At 36.0% G+C, this 27,564-nt stretch overlaps 1 protein-coding gene across 2 annotated transcripts; it reads right to left on the bottom strand.

The window, feature by feature from the left end:
* Positions 1–110: 110 nt before the first annotated feature.
* Positions 111–25,589, bottom strand: slc38a3b (solute carrier family 38 member 3b). 2 transcript variants are annotated; one of them, XM_044121304.1, is made up of 17 exons: positions 25,400–25,589; positions 16,006–16,179; positions 15,642–15,662; positions 15,461–15,542; positions 14,891–15,006; positions 12,655–12,728; positions 12,178–12,270; positions 11,330–11,411; positions 7,054–7,136; positions 5,214–5,272; positions 4,952–5,125; positions 4,776–4,855; positions 4,587–4,687; positions 4,223–4,347; positions 3,993–4,137; positions 3,081–3,184; positions 111–2,943 (listed from the first exon to the last, which is right to left on the bottom strand). In XM_044121304.1, the coding sequence occupies exons 2-17, from the start codon at positions 16,107–16,109 to the stop codon at positions 2,839–2,841; spliced, it is 1,548 nt and encodes a 515-aa protein (XP_043977239.1). In that variant the 5' UTR covers positions 16,110–16,179; positions 25,400–25,589; the 3' UTR covers positions 111–2,838. The 2 variants fall into 2 exon arrangements, with proteins under 2 accessions (XP_043977239.1, XP_043977240.1); XM_044121305.1 differs by lacking the exon at positions 15,642–15,662.
* Positions 25,590–27,564: the final 1,975 nt, after the last annotated feature.

The following is a 27,564-nucleotide window of genomic DNA, read 5'->3' as shown; positions in this document are numbered from 1 at the left end:
TCAACTGGCTCAAAAGTCTAATATCATAAAACAATTAAATGTGCAAAGTTTGTGCAAAAATAAAACTGCCTGAACCAGATGAAAGACAAATGAAGACAACAGAGGCAAAATAAAAACATGTACAATTATTTTATTTCCAAACTAAAACTGTCCCAACTATTTACACTTTACAATCTACTGTAAATAAGCATCACAAATATAAAATGTTTACATCTATATACATTATTTATATAAAGTTCTGCCTTTTGATTTGTTTAACATACTGAAACATAACATCTCACACATAATGGTTTACATACAAATGATTTTTACTACAATGCTGACTAGAACTGAAGCTGTGAAACTAATTTAAAGGCATTTCTATACAGTAGGTAGTCTGTTGTTATTGATGGTATCTTCACAGCAGACTAATAAAATGTTAAACAAAACAGGACAATGCTAAAGGGTAATTACATCATAACAGGAAAGGCAAAAAATAGACATCATGCTGTCAATCAGTTTCAAAAGTCTGTGTAGAACATATAATGTCATATTCAAGTCGTATTTGTTTGTCAGATAAAAAGTACCTTTTGAAAATAACCTTCAAACAAGCATTAAATATACCTCTCATTAAGCCCACATTCCTGTATTAAAATGTTTTTTATTTATCTTTTATAGGTAATATTCTAACCTTAAATTTCATATTCTCATTAGCCATCAGTGGAAACCATCATAACTAACAGAAATAAATATTTGTGAATAGTATTCTTGTGAATCTTGTTTATTCAACTTTTATCTCAATAAAAAATACTGAGCTAATAAAAGCCTCATCTGCTATATTTATCCAAAATAAATGATTTATACTACAAGATTCATGATACAATTCTGTTTCCATAAAAAAACAAAAAAAACAAACCTGACATGTAAATGACTAAATACTCTTTGGAAACGTGTTATATTTTGACATACATGGATGATAAAACCTTCCCTCATTAACACTGTAACACATTTTTGGTTTGTAATCCATTAGAAGCTTTTCTGTAAACCTGAATTTTAGTACTTAGTATATTTACTTATGCCATTGTGGATTCAGAATTTCTCTGAAAACCGTTTTAGGAGGTATTTGGTCAAATATGTAAATTTTGTAACATCATAACAATGGCAGTTTTTCAGTCTCAATCATTCTACAAAACAGACAATAAAAATTGCTAAATGTACATTACTACATCATGCAAGGCAGTAAATTCAGATCCAAGCACTTTAAAAGTTTGTTAAACCTGTACCACTAAAAACTCTGCAGCTGTGTCACAAAGGCACAATACTGAGTTTATCTGCTGCAGAACAGGCACTATTTAAATCAGCACTTTTACCATGTAGTGTATAAACATGCAGTAAGGTTTGGTTAAATTACTTTAAGATATATACAATGCTCAGAAGTATGAGTTTAGATAGATTATACAGAAAGTTAGAGTATTTATTGGACCATTTGAACATTATTGGAAAAGGGACTTTTGTGAAATTGGATTATGTTAATGTTCTGACAGAAGCACCGGTAGTTTCTTGACTCCATTGACTCCAGCCCTGATAAATATTTGTAAAAAGGATCAGAATTATATATATTTTTTGTAGGGCCGATAAAAATCCATAATAATAAACAAACTTGATCATGTTTATTAAATGAGTATAAACTAGATTATGTTGTTATTTATATTTTAAAACATTTACAACCCCCCTAAAATGCCTGTAAATGGAGCATGACTATTACTTTCAATCTTGACCAGATTTACAAGTAATGCTTCATTTGTAATCAATTCTTCCTGTTTCTCTGGGGTATGCATAAGACACAGAGGCCATGTTTGTACCAGTTACTCTTCAAAATGGGGAGAAAAACAAACATGTAAATCAAGTAAATCAGATTGTTTTTGTTTTATGATAGAAAATTATTTCAAGTCTGTTTACATTTCTTTACTAGGCATGCCTAGGGAAGATTGCCAAACCATGCTTTTCAACTAATAGGATCGGCGTAATCGGCTGTAAGATTATTATTGAAAATCACAGTATGTTTGGGGTAAAGATGTAATAAGAGGAAGTTTCACATTTCTAAATTATTAATAAACATTGTCAGTTTTTGTCACCATAAAAGAAAAAAACAGTGTAATGCATCGATTTTCTGGATGTAATCAAAGACGGCAGTTAAATATAGGTCATCCAAAATCAGAAAGGAGGTAACTAAATAAATATACACTATTTATTTGTTATTGTGCCACTGCAAATGATAAAAGGCACAGCAGTTTTAATTCATTTGGAAACATTACTGAAGAGTAAAAATGTCACTTCAAAGGTCTTAGAGCACTTCAAAGACTTATTCTACATGATGATGAGGATGAGGAGGATGAGGATGAGGATGAGCAGTTCATACTGATTCTGGTTCCATGTGAGATTATCTGACTGCTTGTTTCTGTGCATCTCATTTAGAACAATTAAAATAGTTTTTGTTTTCATTTATCTACACAGAACCAGCTGCAGTTATTAGTGTAAAAGTAAAACCTTGGAAGCAGGAGACAACCATTTCATCCTCCCAGGTTGATTTTGTGGTGTAATTTTAATAAACTGCATTAGAAACTCTCTGTAATATAAAAAAATAAATTAGAAATTGCAGCAAATAGAAGATTTTTGTTCGGGTATCTGTCTTCCACATAGCATTTATTACGGTGTGTATTTTGTATTGTGGCAGACCCAGACTTTGTGCTAGACAGCCAGTAATGTGTTCAACTGAGGTGAAAGCGCTCCCTTGCTAATGAATATACCGAACAACCCTTTTCCAAACACTGCACACACAAACACGCACTGAAGCAGCTGTTAGTGACCTCCAGCAGCCTGGCTGGTCCCTGACGTCCAGTCGATGAAAATGAAGCTCAGACTCATCACCATGAAGGAGATTCCCAGAGCAGCAAAACAAGTAGCCTTTAAAAAATATTTTAGAAAACACAGAGAAGCGCGTAAGTCAAATGATCTACTTTTCATCATTATATAAAGTGTCAAATATCTAAATTGAGAAATAGATCATGAAAAGTGTTTAACAAAAGATATTTATGCCTCACCAGTATTTTTGAAGTGGAGGTCATGGGTTCATCCTCTCTGGGAACGATGCGGATGTAGAAGACAGCGGGGAAAATGAAAATGAGGCAGGGAGCTGATGTGGCACCTGGATCACATAAAAATACATAAATTTGGTCATACAAATTTATACTTTCCTCTTCGAAAGGCTTTATTGGACCTCCTTTCAGGAGATTAACAAACTGTATCGGGTCAGGTTGTATACCCTGCCATGATGCAGAAGAAATCACTCACAAAGTCACTTACAAAATCGGCTTTAAGATTTTCATATTTGGTTATGAAGCTGTAGAATAATTTTATTATATTCATAAACTAATTGCCCCGTTTGGAAAACAGCATTGAACCACCCACAGTTAAATTTTTTGTCATGTGTACAGGATATGTTTTTTCTAATCAAACCTATTCATATAAATATTTAAAAACAATACTTTTTCTGGTTTTTATGTTAATTTGATCTCTGTCTGTGATATATACATTTTTAGAGCAGAAAGGACTGCTTTGAAGATGTTGCCCCAAAGGTCCTCAATGTTTTTGCCTTTGACTCCTTAAACGTGACCTGCACTCTGAGGACACACTTCGACAATAATATTGATTCTAGGTGTCACGTTCTCCTAGAGTAAACATGTGTTACTTAGTCACATGTCTTAGTTCTCACTTCAATGAGAACTTGAAGAGCCAACAATGCATACAATTACAGTGCAAAGTAAAGAGTAATAATAACTTTTTTGTTTTCTGATTATATATTGTAACAGATGTCTATGTTGGTCAGAGGAGGCATTTTTTATTTGTGAACCATGTTTAATCACCCACGATGGAATTAATCAACAAAAAAAAACGTGAAATGTAACCTGGACCTACTTAAGTTTTCCATCAAAATAATACTGTAATACACTAACCAATGATGCCAAAGATGCCCAGAATGTTGGGAGCAAATATCACCAGCATGTTGATGAAGGTGAGCAGAACGAAGGCGATGCTGACGTGACGTATCCAGTTGAAAGACTTGCTGGGAAATAACATCTCCTGGATGGCTCTGCGCACCTGCACATTTTATCGTGCGATTAAAAAATACAGTAGTATATTGTGTCTGTTTGAAAGGTGGAAACAAACAAAGGGCCCAACTTACAGGGAACAACACAATTGGCACGGTCAGCGTCACAGCGGTGAGGACAGCCACTCGGACACACAGGATCAAAGTGTCATAGGGATCGATGCGATTGTATGTATGCAACAGCTCCGGCTCCACCTTACCTGCATGGATATTAAAATAAAACTGATTTTCGCAGAATAAATACTGGACAGCATTTTATTTCCAAAGGCCACCACTTGAGGGAGCCTGCAATCTGTGTAATAGAATGCTGGTTTGTTAACCAAAGAGATGCGGAGACAACATCAATGTAAAGATAAAGGGTTTCACAGTTTTAAAGCACTGTATGTAAATAGTCAGTTCTGTTGTCTCATTTTCTTGTTTTGTTGTCAGCTGCTCTCACCATAAAAAGTCAAGTAGCCAAAGAGAGCAGCCAGAAAGTACATGGTGTACATGAGAAGGATGGAGATGTTGGAAACCTTTTGCATCTTTTTCTTTGTGGGACTGAAATCAGAAATTGGAAAGTTATGCAAATGCCACATTCTGCACTGACTTCTTGTGAAATATCACAGGGTTACGAGGGGAGACTCACTTGCGTAGCTCGGTGTAGATGGGCAGAACCTCGGGGTGGCAAACGAAAGCAAAAGCCAAGATTGGGATTGTGTACGCCGTCTGCGAAGAACAATCTGTTCAGTGCCTCTATGTCCACGTTTCAAAAAACTGATACAGGAATAAATAACCAGATATGTCTTTACTTCAGCTGCCCACCTGTGAGTTGATTGTGAACATGCGTGGGGTGCAATGCGAGTCCTTGTCTTCATGTGGCAAACCGTCGCTGTAGTCATGGACCAGGCTGGAGTCATTCAGGCCAAGGTGTGCAGCAGTGCTGTTGGTTGAGAACTCCTCAAATGGGCAAGGGATCTGAAACTTCTTATAGGTAACCTACAACAAGACAGGGAGGAAAGCAGAGATGCTATCAGAAAAATACACCCAAGGATGATGCTCTTATGTGAGAACTGGACTGACTTACAGCAGACAGAAAGAACACCATGCAGCTGAGAGAAAAGCCGCTTGCGTAACCAAGGTAACCTGAAAATGAAAAAAGAAGTCAGCAAACACATAATGAACTGAATTACAGCCCTGATTCACAAGAAAAGAAACATTCAAGCTTATCATACTATTACTAAAGCTGCTACAAAAAAAAACTTGATAAGAAACACCTAACTATGGTGGGAGAATGGAAACAGTATGTTTTTGATGTCTGTTACTAAACAGATTATGTTGGACATGAGGGTGTGATTATCTGAAGGTAATTGATGAGAACCTGCTGCTCTCCCAGCTGGCAGCAGGATAAAAACACACTAATTGCTTGATGTCAACGTACCAGCTCCACCTGACTGTGAGCCGGCTTAATGTTAAATGACATTTCTAATTAATCCATTCTTAACATCTCAAATGTTGGCTGCAAAATAAACTTGAGTGAAAATATAAATATGATCCATCAATTTTATTTTAAAGTATTTAGTCAACTCAAGATACTCTGCGGGTCAGATTTGAGGTACTTGAAAAAAAAAATTATGCTTTACCAAACTGTTTTTTAAAGTTACAATTTTGAGACAAAAGAGCATAACATTATAGCATTGATTTGAGAATTTCAATAACAAACCACCGTATCTGCATTGGCTGAACTTAAACAACTAAAGAGTGTGTTTCCTGTATGGCAGCTGCTCTTATTTAAAAGCACACACTGGTTTGTTGTGAGGAAATGTTTAAGAGGTGTCAGATAGAGAGATGGTGAGAAGCAAACGTGTCAATGAGCTAGTTAGCAATGTTATTACTCTCAGAGGAGAGTTTCTAAAGTCTGACTGAAAGTCTTTGAAGTCAATCAATACTATAAAGCAATCATCAATACATTTTGAGTTAAAAAAAAATACTGTAACAAAAGGACAAAACCCTTTTTCTTCACTGGGTAGGTGAGTTAACGTTACTAATTTGCTACTTATTTGCTGAATGCCAGATTATCAGACGGACGCTTTGTGTCACTTCCTTCAAAGTCAAAATTCTTCATAAATTAAGATTTAAAACAATTTATTCAGGTGATGATGTCAATTCTTTGAGTTTTTCTGGTAGGTTAATCCCAAACATTTGAGCTAAATGGAACCAAAACTGTGGAGGTCTTTTTCAAACATGCTACTCCCTTTATAATATCAGGGAAATACCTTCACAGTTTTGTGATCCTTTAAGGCACAATGTTTGTCTGTTCAACGATTTATACACAGCAAAGAACAGCATGGAACTGCCTAGCCATTAGGCTGTGCGCCAGATTGAATTGTTTAGGTATGAAATATGCATATTAACCTCATGACAGAAGAAAAAGACCTAGTGAAGATGCTGGCTTACGCTAGAAGGTGGGGGATATTATCCACTGTGAAATGTGTTCTGTACCGACATGGACTGAATGCCACTCAGCAAAGAAGAGACCAGCAAACCAAAAGCTGCATTAAAGGTCAGGTTAGAATTTGAAAAGCCACTCTAGGAGAAAGACAGTTATGTTTGAAGGCATTGTCTTGATGAAACTAAAATTCAAGTGCAATAAAGGCCATTGTTACCTTTGGTGGAAAAAAGGAGAAACTTGCTATCCTTAAAAAAAACATTCTAACGACTTCTCAATCCTTATCCTGGCATTTAGCAAATAGAAATATTTTTGATAATCCCAACTGACCTGAATGAGGAAATGTTTAGTCTGATATGTTTTTACAATGAATGTAATCAACCTACTTTAATGTACATATGCTTACAGTGAAGTAGTATCATATTCTGCTTGATGCACAATTGTTAGAAATCCAAGTTGATGCATCAGAATTACTCACCGAGCTGTTTCATCAGAGCGAGGGGCAGGATGACACTGGCAGAGACCATGATGACCAGGTAGTTTCCATTCAAGTACCACAGACTGTTGGAGAGAAGGACAGTGTACTTTGGTGAGCTCAGTATTACAAACATTGTCACTGAGAGAGACAGACACACACAAACACACGCCGGGATGTGTGGAATTGTGAGTAATTGCTTAAACAGATTGATAATGAATAACTATGAAGCAATATCTGTTACAAATTTAGGTGTCCAATGTAACTTGATGGAAACATTCTCAGGCCCAAGGCTGTGGAAAAAATGTGTGTACTTCTGTTGCTATCATCAGAAGTACTGGAATAGAGCGTTACATAACCGAACCAACTAAAAATATTCTGTAAGTATGTTAGTGCTGACATGTGTCTCACACCTTAATCACTCAGCCAAGGCAATAAATCAATGAGTGTAGAAGAACTTATATGATCATAAACTACTTGCACAACTTGCTCTTTTTGAAATCAACATCCTGTGTACGTGCTTCATTAAAGAGATTAATAATTTTTCAAAGGCATCTCATGTAAAGTGTGCTCCTCGCTAATACAAACACGTGTGTGCTTGGAAATTTATTTCTGAACTAATGTTTTGTGTGGAACCAATACAGTGGCTTTGTTTACTACATAGACAGTAAAAAGTTAGCAAACACTCTCCACCAGCATACACATCACTGCATTTAGAATAGACCACACTAAAATAGAGTAGATACAGATGAATTGTTAATTTGCACACACCTAATGCAGGCTTTAAGCTTTTTGCAGTCATTAACATTGTTTCTGGTATAATTCTGGCCGAATATTTAAGCCCTGTGCCTGGCAGAGGGCCAAGCAGAGACCCTCTGCCAAGTCCCCAAAATGTTTGGTTTCTAGGTGAGACCCTGACTTTTAAGCTTGTCAACAAATATTCAGTAGGGTTTAGTTTGGGGTTTAGGAAAAATATAAAAGTACTGACTCAAAAGGTTACTGTCAGAGGACATGAACTTGGTTTGGACGGTTAAGCTCAACCCATGATAAACCCAGAATAAAGTCTGTTACGAACTCGAAATACATGAGCAGTGTCACGAGTCAGGGAAGCTGGTTTTACGGAGTCTGAGAAAATGCAGACCAACAAAGAAATCCTCTCTCGCAAATTGACACGTAAAATTTGAAGCTACTCATAATGATTGCCTTCTGGAGAATAGTTTAGACAAAGACAAATTGAGCTATTTGAGCAAAAAGTATGTTTGGAGGAGTCGAGGTGACAATTTCTATTTTAAGAACATTGTAATACCAAGCATGACCATGGCAGAATCGTGCTAAAGGTGTGTTTAGCTGCCAGTTGTATTGTACGAAGTTTGTGTAATAGTGCAGATGCCGATACAACTTCAAATTCATCAGCTTTGCATCAAATAAACAGATGGCGGATGATCCCAAACACACATTAAAGCTAGTTTTTCAATGGATAAAGCATTAAGTTTCTATTAGTATCCCAAACTACAACGTTACAGAAAGTTTTATTTATGCTTAAAGGGCATGCCAGAGCCAGGTCGTAAATCTTACCATATTTGATAGCAGCGATCAAATATCTATTCAGAATTAAATCGGGAGCTTGTTGATGACCTAAAAAAGATCTGTAGTGTCTCTGGATCTTGCAGACAGACAATTATCAAAAATATTAGCAGTGATTCAGGCATATATTAGAGTTGGTAGGTATACGTTTTGCCCTGCATGGATGAGAGAAAACTGCAATAAGTTCAAACCTATGTACTCTAATATAGTTTTTATACTTCTCTGATGTATTATCACTGCTTCCTGAGAAAAGTAGAATTCTACTAATCCTTTTTTCATAATATTGTATACAGGACACAAACAGCCTGATATTTAATGGCATGTTTATTATCATGTGAACAGTCTTTATTCAGTGGCAACGGATTTTAAACCATTATCAATGGAAAAAGTCATATCACAAGCAGCAAGCAGCTTAAATAAATTACTGTCAATCCATTTAAGCGCTATTGTCGCCTAAATCTTGTGCACACAGAGGTCTTTGTGTCCCAGAGCCCCCTCATCTTTTTAAGCTGCTGAGCCTGTTATTCTTGACCCCGAATGAAACAGAATCGGAGGGGGATAAACTGTCTGTTACAGGTCTCCAGGCCTGAGCGTACAGCGATGTCTGTCATAAATGGAGTGTGTGTGGGTTTGGAGGAGACCCTTGAAAGCTTGGGAAGTCACGCTCAGGCAACAGGTCATGAGTCTTGTAGCCTTTTGGTCACTAGGTCATTTTAGCTGATCAGTTTTCACACGCGAAAGTCACTGGTGACAAATGTGAGTCCCATCCAGTTTGGAGTTCAGCTTAAAGTCAAGTTCTTCAGAGTTGCTCCAAGCTGTAATTAAGTCTCTGTCTCTAGAGACTTTAGGGTTTCTGAACTCCAGCAAACAATAATCAGTTCACAACAATTATTATCACATGCCTACAAGCAGGTTTAAGTAACTCAGAGATGCACAGTTTTGGGGTAAACTCATTGTGCACTACATTTAACAGCACATATTTTTCATTTATGTCAATTTGTTGCAAATCCAGGTCTTGAGTAAATTCAAGAAAAATCTTAACCACTTCCAAATGTTTGCTCAATTTCACTGCAAACCTCATGTCTCCCCTGATCACATAATCAATTCAACAGGATCGAGCCGTGTCATGACTAGAAAGAGTCCAGCTGACTGCCACATGTCATTGCTGCCTACTTACAGAACTACTGGACACAAATAAAGCTCCCAGTCAACCACGCAGCCCACATTCCTTTTTGTACCTCTGATGCCACGAACCTGGAAAATGTTGGGAGCCTCAAGTGGAGACCAACAGTCAGAGCCAGCCCTGCGCTGTCCTGTCCTTATGCTTGGTTTTGGAATTTGGCAGCAGAGTTTCACACCACCTGCTGCCGTCGCTTGAGTGTGTGCATGTGTGCAAAACAGTCATAGCACTTCATGCATCAGTTTTAACTATAATGAGACCTCTGAGGCACCTACTGGCTGTGCTGATCCAAGAAGCTAGAGGAAATAGTGATTGCTGTGCAATATTAGGACCGGCTTGTTTGAGTCTTCGTGGAAGAGCTTGATTAGTTTAAGATTAGTAGAAGGTCACACCATCTGTTGTAAAGATCTCTCTTGTTGCTCGGGCCAGTTCTTAATCTGATTCCAAATTTGGGACTTGTCTGGTGCTACTGCGAGATGGATAGTGTTCTAAATATATTTATTTGCAGTGCAAAATGAATCAGCAGTACAGGATACCCCCCGATGTAACTGTGAAAAGCCAGAGCTACAGTAAACTGCAAATGCTTTGAGCCTTTACTATTCTTTTGATATTTTAAAAGCGGATCACTGTTTCGTCAGGCTTTCAACATATTTTCCAAAGTTTGACTGTATATTTTTTATTTTCTGTCCACTCCTTGCACCTAACCATGACACTGGATTTTAGAGTGATTGTACCTGAAAAGCAAGAGAAGTGAAACAGTGGTGGTCAAAGAAAATGCTTTATGCCATAAAACATTTCTACCACAGATAAATATTAATATCTTAATTTGACATGTTTTAGAATTGCGAGACTTTCCTGCAATTATTCAAATAAGGTCTAGCTGAATAAAATGTATTTATAATTTAAAGAACAAGTTTAAGTTTAACAAGTTCACAGTAAGTGACGGTTCTAATATGACTTTCTGCCCAGGGCAGCACATCACAGGGGGATGCCAAAAGAAAACGTAATTAAGAAATATATCAATTTTTAATATATTTATTTTCTACTACTTATCTGCAGCTCTAGTCAGTGGTAATGAGCACCTCTACTTATGTTGTGAAAAGTAGAAGCAATTTAAAAGAAAAACCACAGTGGCTTACAATGGTTAAGCTTCCTGGCTAATAGACAGTTGGTAATTTCAAATACTTTTAACATCTGTAGACTTACTGGGAGTCAATAACATAAATATAAATAGATTTTGATAACTGTATTGCACTGATGGTACGCAACATTAACTACTTGTGTCTGCATCACCGACAAAAACATCTGAACCTCAAATTTATTGCCCAATAGACTTCCTGCCTCTCAAGCCAAACAAACAGCCCATGGAAAGCGAAACATTCGCTCCACAAACAACCTGCCAGACCACAGGCAAAAACTATACTCTGGGTCAACGACCAGCAGGACCAATGTGCCTTTCACTTGAATCAGCACACTGATGTCTGCGATGACGAGCAAACAAACAGCAATACTCACTCAGAGTTGGGGTCTGCCTTCAGGAAAGCCTGGATGACCAGCGGCAGCTCTGATTTAACAATGTACAGGTAGCTGGACATAGCTGTAAAAAGAAAAGAAGAATGTGCAAACAAAATATTATTTAATTATAACCTGAGAGTGACTACTCAGGAAGTTTTAATTTTATAGGATACTTATTTACATGTGGGAGCATGGCAGTTATTACTTGAGGTTTTAAGTAGTCTGGTAGATTTTTTTATCTTATAGAATATTATTACTATTCTCATATTAGTCTCTTTTCACTACATAAAAAAGGATTTTAGCTTTTTTATCAAAAGTCTTTTGACCTTAATAAAGTAAATTATGACCATTGATTATTTATCATCAGCCAAACAGAGTCTTCAGACTGGTTGCACGTTTAGTAAACCATTTATATAAAATTATCTTACCTCTAAATTCAGCAATTTAACTGAATCTCTTTGGATTAAAAAAATTTTTATATAAGAAAACAACTAAAGTAATTTATCATCAATTTAAACACAGGGGCCAGTTTGTCTCTCAAACGTCTCATGTTTGGGACTTCGACCAACACATACTGTATGCTTCCAATGAGCAGCTGTCTTTAATTTACCCAACACAAACAAAACAGCTGTTTATCGGCAGGCTTCTTACTGTTTTCTCGTAATATTTCTCCATACCCCGTACTTATCACAAAGAACAAAAGCTAAAGTAATACCGGTGATTTAGGTGGATGTCATTATTGGTTTGGAGGTTTAAAGTCAAGCCAGTTTCATGGTCTGTAATTCTTGCTTGTAGAGTTAAACTGTACACTATAAAATTCACATCATAAATTTAATGAGGGTGCTCACCGCCAATGTTCTGCAGGGTGATTGCGATACCAGCAGCCATTTTTCCAGGAGTACCAAAGGCCCTGTAGCCCAGCTGTTCATAAGAACGAATACCTAGAAGGAGATTACAGACAATTACAGCCAGATGGATTTGTTGAGATTCTCCTCAAAGCAATACAATAAAGCCATTTTAAAAAAAAAGCAATAAAGCATAATCAAATTTATCAGGTAACTGGTTCAGTATTTGTCAGGACATTTTAAAATTAGCTTCATGTTACGTGATATTTTTTTTTTACACTAGATTTTTCCCATGGGATCCATTGTAGCGTTCAAAAAAGTTGGCAGGAAACCTAATCTGCTAAACGCAAAACCATGTGGCATGTAAACATTTCAACAAAATGACCGTTCTGTTTTATCCGAGGCCTTTATATGTTAAGAAATCAAACAAAAGTTTGTAGGATTTGATTAGAAAAATATTGAAAGTAACAGAAAACTCACCCACGATACCAGAAGATTTGAGCAGCAGATGAATGGAGTAGGATGACAAGGCTGCAACTCCAGTCAGAAGAAACCTGTAACAAAGTTGGTTGAAAACCTAATAATATCAAGATTAATCTGTGTTTTGTTTTTGCATTGTATTCTGCCTGTCTTCTTGAGTCTTTACCTATTTAAATATGAGAACCCAGAGTCCTGTTCATTAGATTGATTCCAAACAATATTTATTACTTCAACATCCAAACCTTTAAATGACACCGTTATTGCATCCAGTTGATTTAAAAAAAAAATCTATTGTGAATCCTGGAGGAATACTGAAATGATATGGATCAATAATCATTCACTTGCTGTTTTCTACAATCTCTTTGTCCCCAGCGTTTTCCGTTTCAGTGGCACAGAAACCCAAACACATTTGGGCACAAATTTCTGGTGGACATTCCTGATAAGTCAGAGTGCGTTCACAACCTCAGCCTTTCTCAAGACCTTTCTAAAGCCCATTATGAAAATGCTGGGATCGTTATGGCCACAGCTAATGAGAAAGTCATTAAAGCTGAGCCAGAATGACTGATATCCCGTACCAATAATTACATTTTAATTAGCTGATTGAGAGTTTGTGAATCATTTGGAAATGGCTGCCATTCAATGTAAACTTTTTTGTTTCCGGAACCTATTGGACATGACAAACGCTATACCTTTACTCATTACTTCTGGAAGACAGTAGTTTCCAATGATAAGGGATAATTTTCTGAAATATATAACCATATTTGGAGTGAAATCTTGGTTCCTGTGGTCACAATTATTGGAATTGAAAATAAAAACTCCTGATTATAAATGCATAACTACAAGTATATTGCACATTTATTAAGGCATGCTTAATACTTTTGAGTAATATAAAATATAATTTGGTGTCAATGTTATTTTGGTCATTTAATCTAAAAGGTTGATAAAAAAAAATACATCCAGATTTTTTGAAAATTCTGAAAGGAATAATGAATGAATAATATTGATTGACATGTAAACAACAGTCGATGTTTTCTGTTCACCCTCCTGCAATCGACTGTTTGCATTCTCTGTCGCTACACAAACACAAACTACATGACTGGGAACACAAACACAAACTACATGACTGGGACGTTGACACTCATAGTGGGGCAGCAACAGCCTGCACAGTTCAGGTGAAAGTAAACAACCTGTCCACATGTCTCACTGTGGTCTGGAGGTTTGGTTATTCTGAGCTATGTCCTTTCTAGCACCTATCTGTGGTAGCCAGGGTAGGATCAGAGTCTGAGGAAAAGGGTTAAGACTAGAAGTGGGCATACCAGAGTGTTCTGTATTAGCAAGATGCCCAATTAACCCTTCACAAAACAGGTCATCAATACAAACTCCTTATTTAGCAAGAATTTTGCAGGTCATTACAATAATGTCCAAAGATTATTAGATTACTCATTTTGGGCTGCAGTTACTACTACATACATCTTGTATTAACCAGTAATGTGTACCTTACAGTGAAGTAGTTGTTATTGTCATATTTGCATATGTTGTTTGGCACTATGGTTTCTTGGTTCTCTCGTTTCCTTCTTTGTCATCTCGTTCTGCAGGTGCAGAAGTAGACTTCTAGTTGTTGTCTTGTGTCCTCTATCCATATATATGCTCAAAATATTTATCCTGAATTGAATAGACGGTAAATAGAATTAGAAAATATAGGAACTATTTTCAAAATGAGCAAAAGTGTCTTGTATTCTGATGGATTATGAAACTAATAATTTCTTCCAAAATGTTTATTTTCCTTGTTCAGAAAGTGTTACGTAAACCGCCAGAACACCATGATATGTAAACACTAACCATCTAGTACCTTTGGGGTGCTTTTAGAAATGAACAAAGCAAATTTACTTGATCCCAATGCACACACTGTACAACAGAAGTGCTTCAAAAGGGACAGACACACTTCAGAAACAACTCTTTTCCATTCACAAATCTACTTACATGTTAATGCTTAGACCCACATGACATACATTTCTCAATGCACAACATACCTGGTAAACTGCAAAAGCAGTTTAAAAACATAACAAAGGACACAACAGTGTCACTACAAAAGTAACCTAAGTCATCCTGACACAGTTATACACCCTTGAAACCCAGGAAATTATGTCCGTATTAGAACATGCAAAAAATTTTAATTTTTGCCAAGTCATGTCATTCAAAATCATCTTAAAGTTGAAATTAAAAATTATTTACTCACAAGAAGAGAAGTATGCCTGTGTTTGCCATGGCATAAGCCAATCCTAGGATGCCACTGCCCATAATCGCATTGCCAAGGTTGAAGACCGACATACCAAAGGAGGTCTTTCCTTCAAACTGGGAAGGAATTTGATAAAACAAAGCAAGAGCAAGCCTTGAATGACCACGATGTCTGCAAATTTAAAACTGTAACAGCACTGAGTGCCACAAAAATGTTCTTTACTGCTGCATTTTTAGCTTTCATATCATTTTAGTAAGTAACTTCTTGCAAGCAAAGTGTCATGTAAAGTTCAAGAAGCTTGTATGAACACAGATTACTCCAAAAAACACAGGAGAGTCTGACAGCTCTGCAGTAGAAAGCACAATAAAGTGAGCTCAGACATTATTTTTTAAAGTGTGGAGTAAAGCACTTTCATTCACTTGAATTTATTATCAGTCCCTTTGCATACTCAAATATAGGTTCTGAAAGGGAAAAAAGTTAACTTTTTTAATAAAATGTTCCAGCTGTGACAACTAAACATGAATTAAATTCAACATAACTTGAATTTACAGTGTATTTAAATATACTTACGTCTGTGAAACGTGTGGGCTTCTTTCCATGTGTGTTGGGTAAGAACTCCTCACTCTCAAGTGCACCTTCGGGGTCATCAAACCTGGGGATCAGAAGTACAGCAATGAATTTGCAATATATTGATCTCTGACTTGTGAAAACATCAGAAAATAAAACTTCAACACAATCTTAAGAAACATACCTGAGAGTTTCAGTGCCATTTCTGCACAAGGATCCAGCAGACGAAATCAGCACAAAAACAAGGCAAACATGCATTTAAAGAAATGTAAATGTTTTGGACAAATAAGTCATACTTCATGTTGCTAACCACATGAAGTTAGCTACTTATTATTAAACATAAATTAAGGAGTCTGATTTACTTTTTGCATATAAACGCTAGATATTGGCTCACTTGGCTTTTTGTGTAGTGCCAAGGATGTGGTTTTCACAAAAGTATAACCACAAAGAGACAAAATGAAGCTAGGAAGAGTATAAGTGATTGATACATGCTGTGATAACAACAAGGCAACAATTCATCTGTGTGAGAAAAATGTAAGACAACTCACTGATCCTCTGCTAACAACGTCTTCATTGGCACACCCATGTCATCTCCAAGATCATGGGGTTTTCCATTGGATAATATGTTCATCTCTGACTCGGCAGGTTCCATCTTTTAAGAAATATCAGATTCTCTTTGGCCTGCGTGCGTTCAGTGAAGGAGGGCTCCAGATCTCGAATTTCTAAAAACAAAGAAGGTTATAAGAGCATTTCTCTCACAGGACAACCTTCAGTAACAATACAAAGATTTCTTCATACAGCTGTGAAAACAAAAAGACTTAAAAACAAAATTGTACATGATGTGATTTATTTTACCTCAAACTGAAAAGCAACAATTATTCCCAATGCTGCCAAAATAATACATTACCTTTTTTATATTAACATTATATATGCTACTTAGTAACATTTAATTGAATCTGAAACCAGCAGACAGGAGGGGCATTCGTAATAAAATAAAGTGTTGGCACTTGTTTCCACACAGACATAGTAGAGAATGTTCCAGAAGTATCTCTATCACACTTGGATCTGATTCAATTGTTTCTAGGTGAATTAGGACATTGGTGACCAACTACATCCATTCATCTGTTTGATCTCTGTGCTGCAGATAAACAGCACACACTTACTTTTGACATAGTGACCCAAAAGACTTCTATCCTCACTGTTGGAACATATGGCAAAACGTGCACGTATGAATACATCTTAGATCTGAAAAGAGCTCACAAGCTGTGATGTCATCCCAGAAAGTTTGCAGGAGTTTCGCGTTTCGGTTAGGAGAAAAGCAAACAAGTCAAAGTTATCACCACACAGTCAAAGGTTAAAGTCTGTCTGAGTTTTCAGAATTTTGCAATTCCATGTAATAAAAATCCACTAATTATCTGAACTATTTCTAAAACTATAAAAAGATGAGGTTGGATAATGCTGTAAAAATAAATACATTCGGGAAGTTTTCATATCAGGACTGTCCAGAAAACTGGGTTTGACAGAGCTTGATGGGCATCCCCAAGTTCAGCATGCATTATGCTGCCTTTAATTTGAAATGTATTTAAACTTACTATTCATTAGCACTTCTTTGTTTATATCTTGTTGAACAAGAAACACCAGTTGTGCTGTACAGTATGTATTTGCGAACATGTTATTTATGTGTTTTAATTGATATAATTGAGATAAACAAACTGTAATCACCTTGAATTGTTAATTGTAGTACCAAAACAAACAAATCTCTTTTTTCAGACTTGTGGTGCTCATTACTACTGTCAAGAGAATGATAATGCATTTCTTTATAGACAAATAGATACTTTACAGCAATATGTGTCCCATTGGTATAAAGAGACACCAATGAAGTGAAAACGAATTGTTTATATTGGCCAACTGCAAACTAAAGATATGCAACCATATATGTTATTTTTATTTAAAATGCATTAATTTCGCCACTCTGAATTCAGACTTTCACTGGCAATTTTTATTTTTGTTTTGTTTTTTTCCAAATGGCAACTCTGACTTCCACATAAAAACGGAGTGCACTCTGTGAACTGTATTGAAAGGTTTTGGCAATTTTCAGATAACATATATCTGCAAGTCATACATCACTTCCTGCCCTCGGTTTAGTTTACTTTGGATTGCTGGATACTCTGTTTGCTTTTTCACAGTAAGCAAACTGAATCAGGGCTAACTTCTTAGTAAACCGAAATTCGCATTTTCAGAGATCAGACGAGCTTTCACACATGTAGCACTTCCAAGATACAAACTCTGTTTACAGTGGACCAAAGAGGGCTGGAGTGAAATTATAGAAATAACACAAACACAGTGTTGTCACACCTATCCATAGAGAGATCATAACCACTGTTTTCAGTTCATGAATACAGGATCAGTGAATTTACAGTAAATACAGAACAAGGTTCATCACTGATGTTGGTTCTTTCCATCTCTAACATGTTGCATGCTTAATGCATGTCAGGAACTTGTTTTTGGCGTAAATTATGTTTTCAAATAAATTAAATACTAAGATTTGGACTTTTTCGTTGCAGTAAAACGATATGCAATAACTCAAAAATGAAATGAAAATTGTTCTTTTGTAGTTTATTTTCTTTTTGCTTAAATGTTAATAACTCTGTTTAAAGTAAATGTTTTCAAGAAAGTTTGATGGGATTTTTTTTCGATGCAGTTACTTATGAATAACATTTCTTAATAAAAGTTGATTACATAGAGACCTACATAGTTAAATCTGGTCTATTGTCTGCATTTAAATTGTTTTGGGTTCATACCTTAATAAACAGGCCATTTCCACAAACATTTGAACGTAAATTCCTACGAACTATCTTGAATGCAGAGTGAAAATGGCACAATTCGAAACTGCTAAATTAATAAAACAGTGAATCTGAGAATGCAATCAGTTAATGTTAAATTTACAAATAATTTCTTGACACAATTGAAATATGTTTTAATAACTTAAAGGTAGTAAGCATGATTTATGAGAACAAATACTGCTCTCTCAACTGAGAAAAGGACAGTATGATATTTCCCTGACTGCCAGAAAGACGACCTGAAATGTTCCTGGAGCTGGAATCAGTTCTGTTGAACAACAAGTCATGACATGAAGATTAGGGGTCACATTTATAGTTACTGGATCTGTGTGACATTTGAACGGTTTGAACAAGAAAAAGGGTGAACAACAGTTAAGTAAAGTGTAGGACCTGATTATTAAGTATCTCAGAGGAGCATTCCTATTAACTAGTCCCCACTTACTCTTGTGTCATTTTAAAAGCAGGCAGAATATATGAGTATAGCGTCGGTTTGTGGTGCATTAGCACGTGGGCATGAGATAAACAACACGTGCCTGATGCAAACAAACCAGCACATGCTTGTGTCCTGCATTATCTGCGGCAGAAGCATTTTTCATTAACTGCAACCATGGGAATTCATGCCACTGTTTCTTATGGGAAACAAGATGCAGGTTTGAATCCAGACAGAAATAAATGATCAATGCACAACATCTATGCATGTTGATGAAAAGTATTTCCAACAAAAAATGCTAATTAATCAAAAACAGAGATTCATAATGTATATAAAACCATATAAAATAAACAACCTTGTAGTCCATTAATATCACAATTAAACTTTCGTAAGAGCAGATAAATTAAAGCTGACCTATTCTAAATCGTTAAATGAAAAAAACGTCTACGCATTTGTGCCATTTTTAACCTAAACCAAGAGTCGAATGTACAACCTATTGTTGAACATTAACATTGCTTCCAATCAGAGCACCAGAGTTAGGAGATTTTAAAGATTACTTTAACTTTAATTCTACTAGAGTTCACTTTGGGCTCAATTATAATACCTAACACAATTCTGAAAAATCACAACATGGGTTATGGTGGCAACTGGATTTTAATGTATTATTTGAATTTTTGTTGTGGATGTGACTGGATTTTTTTTCTTCATGATCAATACTATGAGCTGCACCCCTTTTTAATGTGATATGAGCTAAAGAAGTATGTACATCAGAAACAGTTGATATCTGCTTTAATGACAATGGATCATTACACAGACTAACATGAAAATGACTCTTCACATCTCACATCTCACCTTATCAGTCAGTCAGATAATCAGACAAACCTAATCAGTGAAAAGTTAAAATGATGTCATCCTGAGTGAACTTCAGACAGGAAGCAAAACTGGTTCAATATGTTTCCCAAGCTACCAATAATGTTCGTGTTGGCAAAGGATTTAGAGGTCTCAAACTTCAAAAGTTTTAAATGTAATGATGATGCATATTGACTTAATAAATAGTGATTTATAAGGGTTGTACTGGTCCAAGTTAGCTAGGACTTTTTATACATAAACTATTCAAAGGAAGACAGAATTGTTACACAAGATATATACAGGCAATGAGTAGTTTAAATGAAGACCAGATTTGACCTTCCACCTAAAAGACTGCTTTCTACTAAGTCTCTTCAGACTGGCCTTACAAAACATTTTTATCCCATAGGTGGCAACCTGGAATCAGCAAAATATGATTACTTTTATGACCTCAATTAGTGTCATATTTGCTCCAAAACTGGCCACACAATCACTTTTAATGTCCAAGCTATCTTTTCCAATGCTTATTCTGTGAGTGGGGATGTATGAGATGTGTGTATTACATTTTCATATATTCTTTATTATCATCAGAATAAATACTATATAATTTTAAGTCCAATCTCCAGACCTACTCTGCTGTGAATAAATATCAAAGTTTCTTTAGAAATTTAGAAAAATAGTATCAGTAATAACTTTAAATACGATTGAATTAAATATTTTATTAAATAGGATGTTTGAATCATTCAATATAAAAACAAATCAGTCAGGAGATTTGTCATTTTACCCAGGGTAAAGTTTGATGACAGCTTCGGTCTGTATCCAGTCAAGAAAAGGTAGTTTTCAAAAAGTAGCTTAATCTTTTTTTGCATAGCTGTGCAGCCTGATGCCCACAAGTTATCAGTATTAATACTACATAAATCAAAAATCTTGAGAAATAAATATGAAAAATCTCTTCATTATTTTTTAACTTTACAATAGAACCCATGAAGTGAAGTGGTATATAATTCATGCATCAGAAAGATTTTTGGTAACACTGACACTGATTTTTTCATTTCTAACGGTCTTCTGGCCTCATACATGTTTACAGGAAATAAAACTCATGTCTGTTACATAAAGGTTCAATTACCTCGAATTAACTGTGAGTGTTGTTGAAATGTGGCAGGACATTTTTTTCTCCTGGAAAAAGCATAAAAGAACAGCAGGAGATATTCAGCAATTACTCTCCAGGAAGCTTGGAGCACACAGTTTTGATGAGGGTCCGCTCTCAGAGTTGGCACATATAGCTTAACTTTGATTTATAGTTAAATGCTCTATCACTACCCTTTGTTTGCATTGATATTTCACAATATATAAATTCCAGGACAATAAATGGCTTTCAAAAAATATAGCTTATTTAATTACCTATTCCACATTTTTTGGCAGCTAGTACCTGCATAGTTCTCAAATGTTATCAGATGAAACAAGAAATGTATTGATGGTGGGATCATGTGGCTTTAGTTTTAAGGAGAATTCACAACAGAGGCATACTCTGTAACCAACAGAGAATAAAGTGAAAAATGTCAATAAATAATCTGATATTACATTTGATTTAAGTTCTTAAGATGTTTTTGTAGCACTTGGTAAAACACATATTATGGTATATTTTACATTACATTTACTTTTTACAAGACTCCAATCATGAAAACCTCCAAAGCAGATATTGATATATTTGTGTTATGAAGATTATAATGTCAAAAGGTATTTTGAGTAGAAGAAAAATTAACAGATCTAAATTATATAGAGCTTTTGTAGACAAACTGAACGCATGTTTTGCAAATGCGAAACATTCATACATCGATATGCAGATCAGTAGGAAACCAGTGATTGCGTTTCCACATATGACCATCTTATGAAACTACTCTATATGTCATGAAAGAAGCCTCTTGTTTGTGCTGATAGTGTCTTCTCTCCATTCTCATAGCAAACATTAAATCCAGAAAAGGGCTGAATAAATGCAACATTCTTTAAGAGCCATCTGCTACTCTTCTACCCTTTTCTCCAAAAAGTCAGAAAAAAATAACTTGGAACAAACAACCTTAAAATCGCAGCTAAAGGAGTGATTCTAAAGGTTCTAGCGGCTGACCTTTTTAGCTGCTAGAACACCTAAAAAGGTCAGCACATCACTGTCGTCACGCATGTTCACATCTCTGTCAAACCTCAGCCAAATGTTTAGTTTGGCATAAATCTGTGCACCCAAAATTTGAAACAGTCTGGCAACTGTTATCAGACACAATATTTCCAGTGAGACAGCTTGATGCTAGAGTGTGGCCTTAATCGGTCTGATTCGCCGATCTGACATCAGATCCAATTTGTTTCCTGAGTCCTGGGGGAAATATTAATAAAGTCTACAGACAGTACAAACAAAAATAGGAGCAGCTATGTGGTGGACAAACATGCCTACATGTTTTACTGAAAACATGCACAAGTTTGGCCTCTGGTGGGTGTTTGTGATTCACATGTCATCACAGCATGAGGCTGTGACTCAAATACCTATTGGAGCATGATTTCTAAGCTGTGGTCATCATGTTTTAGTCAAATATTTGACCATTACCGCTGACGTACTTTACTCTGTGCTTTTTTTAATAAAAACATTTGTACCTGCTACTAAATGTAGCTTTGAAAGAGACATAAAACAACAATGTCACAAGTCATAAAAGGATTTAACTTGTTTTGGAACATACTATATGGATACTAGTGGAATAATAATATCTATTTCAGCACTGAAAAATCCAAATTCAGAAGGAAAAAGCTCAAATCAATACTGTGTACAACAACCACTCTATAAAGTATTTACAAAATGACTTGCAAGGACTCCAAAACAAATCTAAAACAGCACATGATACAGTTGTGTTCAGCTCTCACAGATTATGAGCCCCATGACAAAGATAATTATAAACCCTGGAGTGGCTGACACTTAACACTTTGGCTGACTCAGATACAGAAATCCACACATCTCCTCGAAGGGACTGAGGAGAGCAGCTGGCTGCATCCAGCCTGGATAAAACATTGACTTCCACACACTGTGCACCTGTCCACGTCTTGCCATTTTGACCGCTGCACAAGTCGAGGTCACTGCCAGCACAAGGGTTTATTTGTTCTTTTCTAACTCTGATCAGCCCACCACTAAAAACCCATTAAGAGTTCAAACCTTCTTTCTCCATCGCCAACGGCATTGAAGCATCTTTTGCAATGTGTTTGATGTTCAAACAAGGTTGTTTTACCCGCGTCAGTTTTACTGTGATGTCAAGTCATGGCCCACATTGGAGCAAGTGGGGGTTATGGACCTCATTTCCTGTCGTGTATGTTATTGCAGCACCTGGTCCCTGTTCCAAGGATGTCAAACAACCAAACTAGCAGCAACAGTGAAACAATTTTTGAATATGAAACAAATCATCTTGTAGAAAAGGAAAGTACCCTGAAATGACACTCAATCGCCAAGAGTACAACAAATTGAATCTACAATATAACAAAATAAACAGTGACAATAAGATTGTCCTAGATTCATTTCTATTTCCCTATCATTTTTTTAAATCAAGGTTGACAAGCTCCATATTAAATTTCATGAACAGCCTGAGCTCAGATCAATACCATATTGATTACGTTGTGCATTTTTCATTCACACTGTTAATATTTCCCATTTAAAAGGCTTCAATCAATATGACAGCAGCACATGACATCGACGAAAGGTTCAAAATGATAACAAGTGAAGGTCTAAAAATCGCATGCTACAACGTAGGAAGAATTGCTGAAGACGTTGATGATGGAGAGTGACTGTGATCAATATCAATAATACAGTGGCTCTGATCATATTTAGTTGCCAAAGGGATCATGTGGTGTTATAGACCAATAGAGGTTTTGTGAATAAGGTACATCTTCTCTTTTAAGCTTAAAAAAAATGTCTCAATTCCTTTTAATAAAGTTCAGTGAATAAGAAAAAATAGTTTGTGTTTAACCCAGACAAAAATATGTCCAAGCTTGAATTAGAAGGCAACCAGCTGAAGGTCCACTAAGGTCATGGAAATCTTTTCTATTCTCTCTAGGGCTATCAAACCAGATAAACTCTTAAAAATTTGACCCTTTAACACCCTTACATCCTTTCTAAATGAACCTTTAACAATGCTATCGGGCAAATCATGTTGTTGGTTAGAACATTTGATCAACTTGATAACCACAGTTTAACCTGTTGACAGACCAGCACACATAATTGTGAGGAAGATGTTATTTTAAAAGTGTTATAAATTTCAAAAACTGAAAAGTATATATATATATATATATATATATATATATATATATATATATATATATATATATATATATATATATATATATATATATATTGCTCCAACTAGCTGTGACTATTTAGTGGTGTACTTTTATACCAGCTTTACACATTTAGAGACACGTGCTGTTACTAAGAACCTGAATGTTCTGACTGGGAAATTTGAAGCACCACCAGGTTCTGTCACTGGTATGGCTGTGTGCATCTAGTATGTAGTTGCTCGTATTAACTATCTAGTACTTCGGATAGTTTGCATGTCATTAAACCAGTGATGACGCAGCAGCGGCTGCTGGATTTTGTCTGTCTGCAGCATAGACAAAGATGATAGTGGAGTCAAAGTAAATAAAGGTGCAGCACCTTCACTTGTTTTCCTGAGATTTAACAACCATACTCTACTGAGCTCTGGTATCTTACAGAATTGTCCTGATCATAATGTGAACGTGAAGAAATGTATCAAAGTTCAACGGGTGCAAATACTTTTGCATTGCAGCCCATGTTATAGTTAATTTGTTCATATTTACAATGCCAATAGGCTATTTGTGCCAAAATGTTGTTTCAGAACATTAGAGGAAACCTAAATTGCACGAACTGGACTTGCCCCACAGTTTGAGAAACGGTGACTGTACAGTAAAAGCTTCTCATTTTCATTATCACCAGGCACACAATACAAACACATCAGAGAGTAATGAGTGAAAATGCGCACCATGTAGGCAACTTTCCACACAGGGCGCTCTTTCCCTTTCTCCCTCTTCCTCCACATGTCTATGTTTAGCCTACAATAACAAAGAAGAGGAGCTTTAAATGGCCTCTGCTGGTTGGTAATGGTGTTTGTTTTGCTCGTGTATGAAAAAATGAGAACATCTCTCACCCATTAGCGGCAATATTGCCCATTATCTTCTATAGTAAGGAACAAAGTGCTTAAGCAAAAGGTGTAGGGCTGGAAAATGTCACGTAGAAGTAAGGCAGTGACGTCACGACACTAAGTTTAAGAGCGCTGCAGAAATCTGGTCAAGTAAATCCCAAACTAGTATATTTAGATTCCCACGCTGCAAATGCGGGTTTATGTGTCACAGTATGTCACTTTTGCAACTTAGATTAAACAGTTTAAAAAGGTAAATTAAACTCCATAAGGCCCGGGGAGAATAAAACGCTTCACGAACAAAAGATGGACACCACCAGTTTGTCACTTAAAGCGCCACATGGTCCTCCTGACATGTCCTGAGGTTAGCGCTCCCTAAAAAGAAGGAGCAATTTATGTTCTTTTTTTATGACCTAAGACATTAAACTACAAGTTGGCGCAGCCACTTCGCCATCCAACAACAACACATTTGAGTTTTCACATATTTCTATTAAGATTCTCTTCCACTTATGACTGACAGATGTCTTTGTTTTTAAAAAACATATAACAATCCTTAAATATAAAATAAAACCAGTTCGTTATAATACCACAGAGTTTAGTAATGTTCCCCTTTATAAGAAACTTAAAAATAAGATTTGTCCACTCTTACCAAACGCACTTGTCCTTAAGATTTCAGCCTAATTCCACTGATATTCCGAGATATTACAATGGGCAGCGGTGTTTCCTTTCCTGGGAACCTCTCCTCTTTTTCTGTGTTTGATATCTGCCTGGTTATGTGCGGTTTTTACTTGACTGATTGTGTCTCTGCTACGCTGCGGCGACAAAATGTGCTTGGGGAAATGGTCGGCATCGTAAAATTATCTTCAGCCAGAGCTGTGGGGGTCGCAACGTAGGTCCGCCTCCTGTGTGCGCACCCAGCACCCCGCACCCCACCTCCGCCCTCCGTCCATCCCACCCACTGCGCCTGTGAATCTGCTGGGAGGTAAGGTTTCAACACTTTTGGAAGGAAGGGAACCTAGTTGACAGTATTCTGTTGCATAAATGAACTAAGATAAAGTGGCTCTGCAGTGCGCATTGAGCAACTCACACTTTTGCACCTTTACTACCTGCCGGAAACAGAATCCATTTCTGTTCGGGTGAAAGAGCGCATAACGCGCACTAAGAAACAATATGAAAAAGTTACAGTTCTGTGCTGCCAGTGAGTGATCTAGCAGCATTATTTTTTGCCGTTTTCTCAATGTTGACGGGTTTTTCTAGGGTAAGTCATTGCTGAACAACTGATGGGTAATTATAACATAGGTTATAATTACCTCTGTCAAATTATTTACTGATGCAGGAAAACATGACTGACGAGAAAATTAGGAACAAATTTAATGTGTGGCAACTAACACAACATGTTTTTTGTTTTTTATTTTGCCTCCAGGAACCAAAATAAAATCACTGATATTCTCAACAGATCTGAAGTCACCTGCCTGAAAAACGGTACTTTTAGCGCCCTCTAGGGTCAGTTTGTATGGGAGACAAACTGACAGTACAATAATTTAAGAGTTGTTAAATATTTATATATTTGACTATCAAAAAATATACACTAATAAAGTCATTAAAATACATATAATATACTATAATTATTTAAAGATATTATATTCAGATGTAAAGTATACAGAATAAATTCTGACACAATTTGTTCCATAAGTAGGCAGATTGATACAAATTCCTTCACAAACTCAGTTTATTGTGGGAAACATATTAAACAGAATTTCATAAAAAGTCAGAAAACAACTCCCCATAGAATCTCAACTGTTTCTTCTTCTCATGCTCAGAAATGAAACAATTAAAATGATGAAAAATATTTAACCATTAAATGTTCCAAATTTTAAATTAACACAAAAAAACTAATTAGGGTTATTTCCATGCTAAATGACTGGATTGGACTCTTGGTCCTGTGAAACAAAACAGTTTCCGTTGTCCTCCTTAAACAGGCTGAAATATATAGATCACACATTCCTCACAAATGTTATCACCTCTGACTTCTAGTCATTTGTAGAGTAGAAACCCCATGACATGTCTCAATTTTCCCTTTAATCTGCTTCATTTTGTATTTTCATTTAAAAAAGGTCTTTCTTTAAAACTTATATGTCAAACCATGCTAAGCATAAACTTGTTGGAAGTACTGTAAAATCTGTGAACTGCTGAACCTATATTTGTTTCTCACATTCTTTAAGCTTGTTTGAGCTGGTATGAACTGGATAAATTGGACAGACAGATAGCAAAAGGAATCCTTGTTACTTAATTTGGCTCAGAGGTTTTATTTTTCTTCCTTCGGATCGCAGCATTTGGACAGACTTTACATATAAGGGAAAAGGACAACAACCTCAGTTTATTGCAGTGCCTTGCTTTTTTTACTTGTCAGATTATAATCTTAAACTTTAATGTATTTTATTTGGTATTTTATGTAATTTATAAATACAAAGCAGTGCTTAAAAGTGTGACATGGAAGGAAAATGAAGCCTGTTTTTCAAAATTTGTCATTCAATTGTATTTAGGATCTCTTACTCTGAAATTCCTAAAATAAAATCCACTGCAACCTATTGCCTTCAGAGGACACCTAGTTAATGTATGGCAGTGTGTGATTAAATTTGAGAATCAGTTCAAATAATAACAAAATTAAATACAAATCATAAGCTTTGAACATCTCACAGAGCTGTTTTCAGTGTATAACTTGAAAATGAAGAGAGTATGCCTCTGAATGTAAACTTGCCAAGACATGGCCAGTGGAACCAGAAAAACAGTCAAGAAGCTTATGGTAACTCTGGA

The sequence above is a fragment of the Gambusia affinis genome, linkage group LG07 (genome assembly GCF_019740435.1).
Source record: "Gambusia affinis linkage group LG07, SWU_Gaff_1.0, whole genome shotgun sequence".
NCBI classification, from domain to species: domain Eukaryota; kingdom Metazoa; phylum Chordata; class Actinopteri; order Cyprinodontiformes; family Poeciliidae; genus Gambusia; species Gambusia affinis.
The sequence above is the reverse complement of the archived record's forward strand: the minus strand, read 5'-3'. Positions and strand labels throughout refer to the sequence as shown.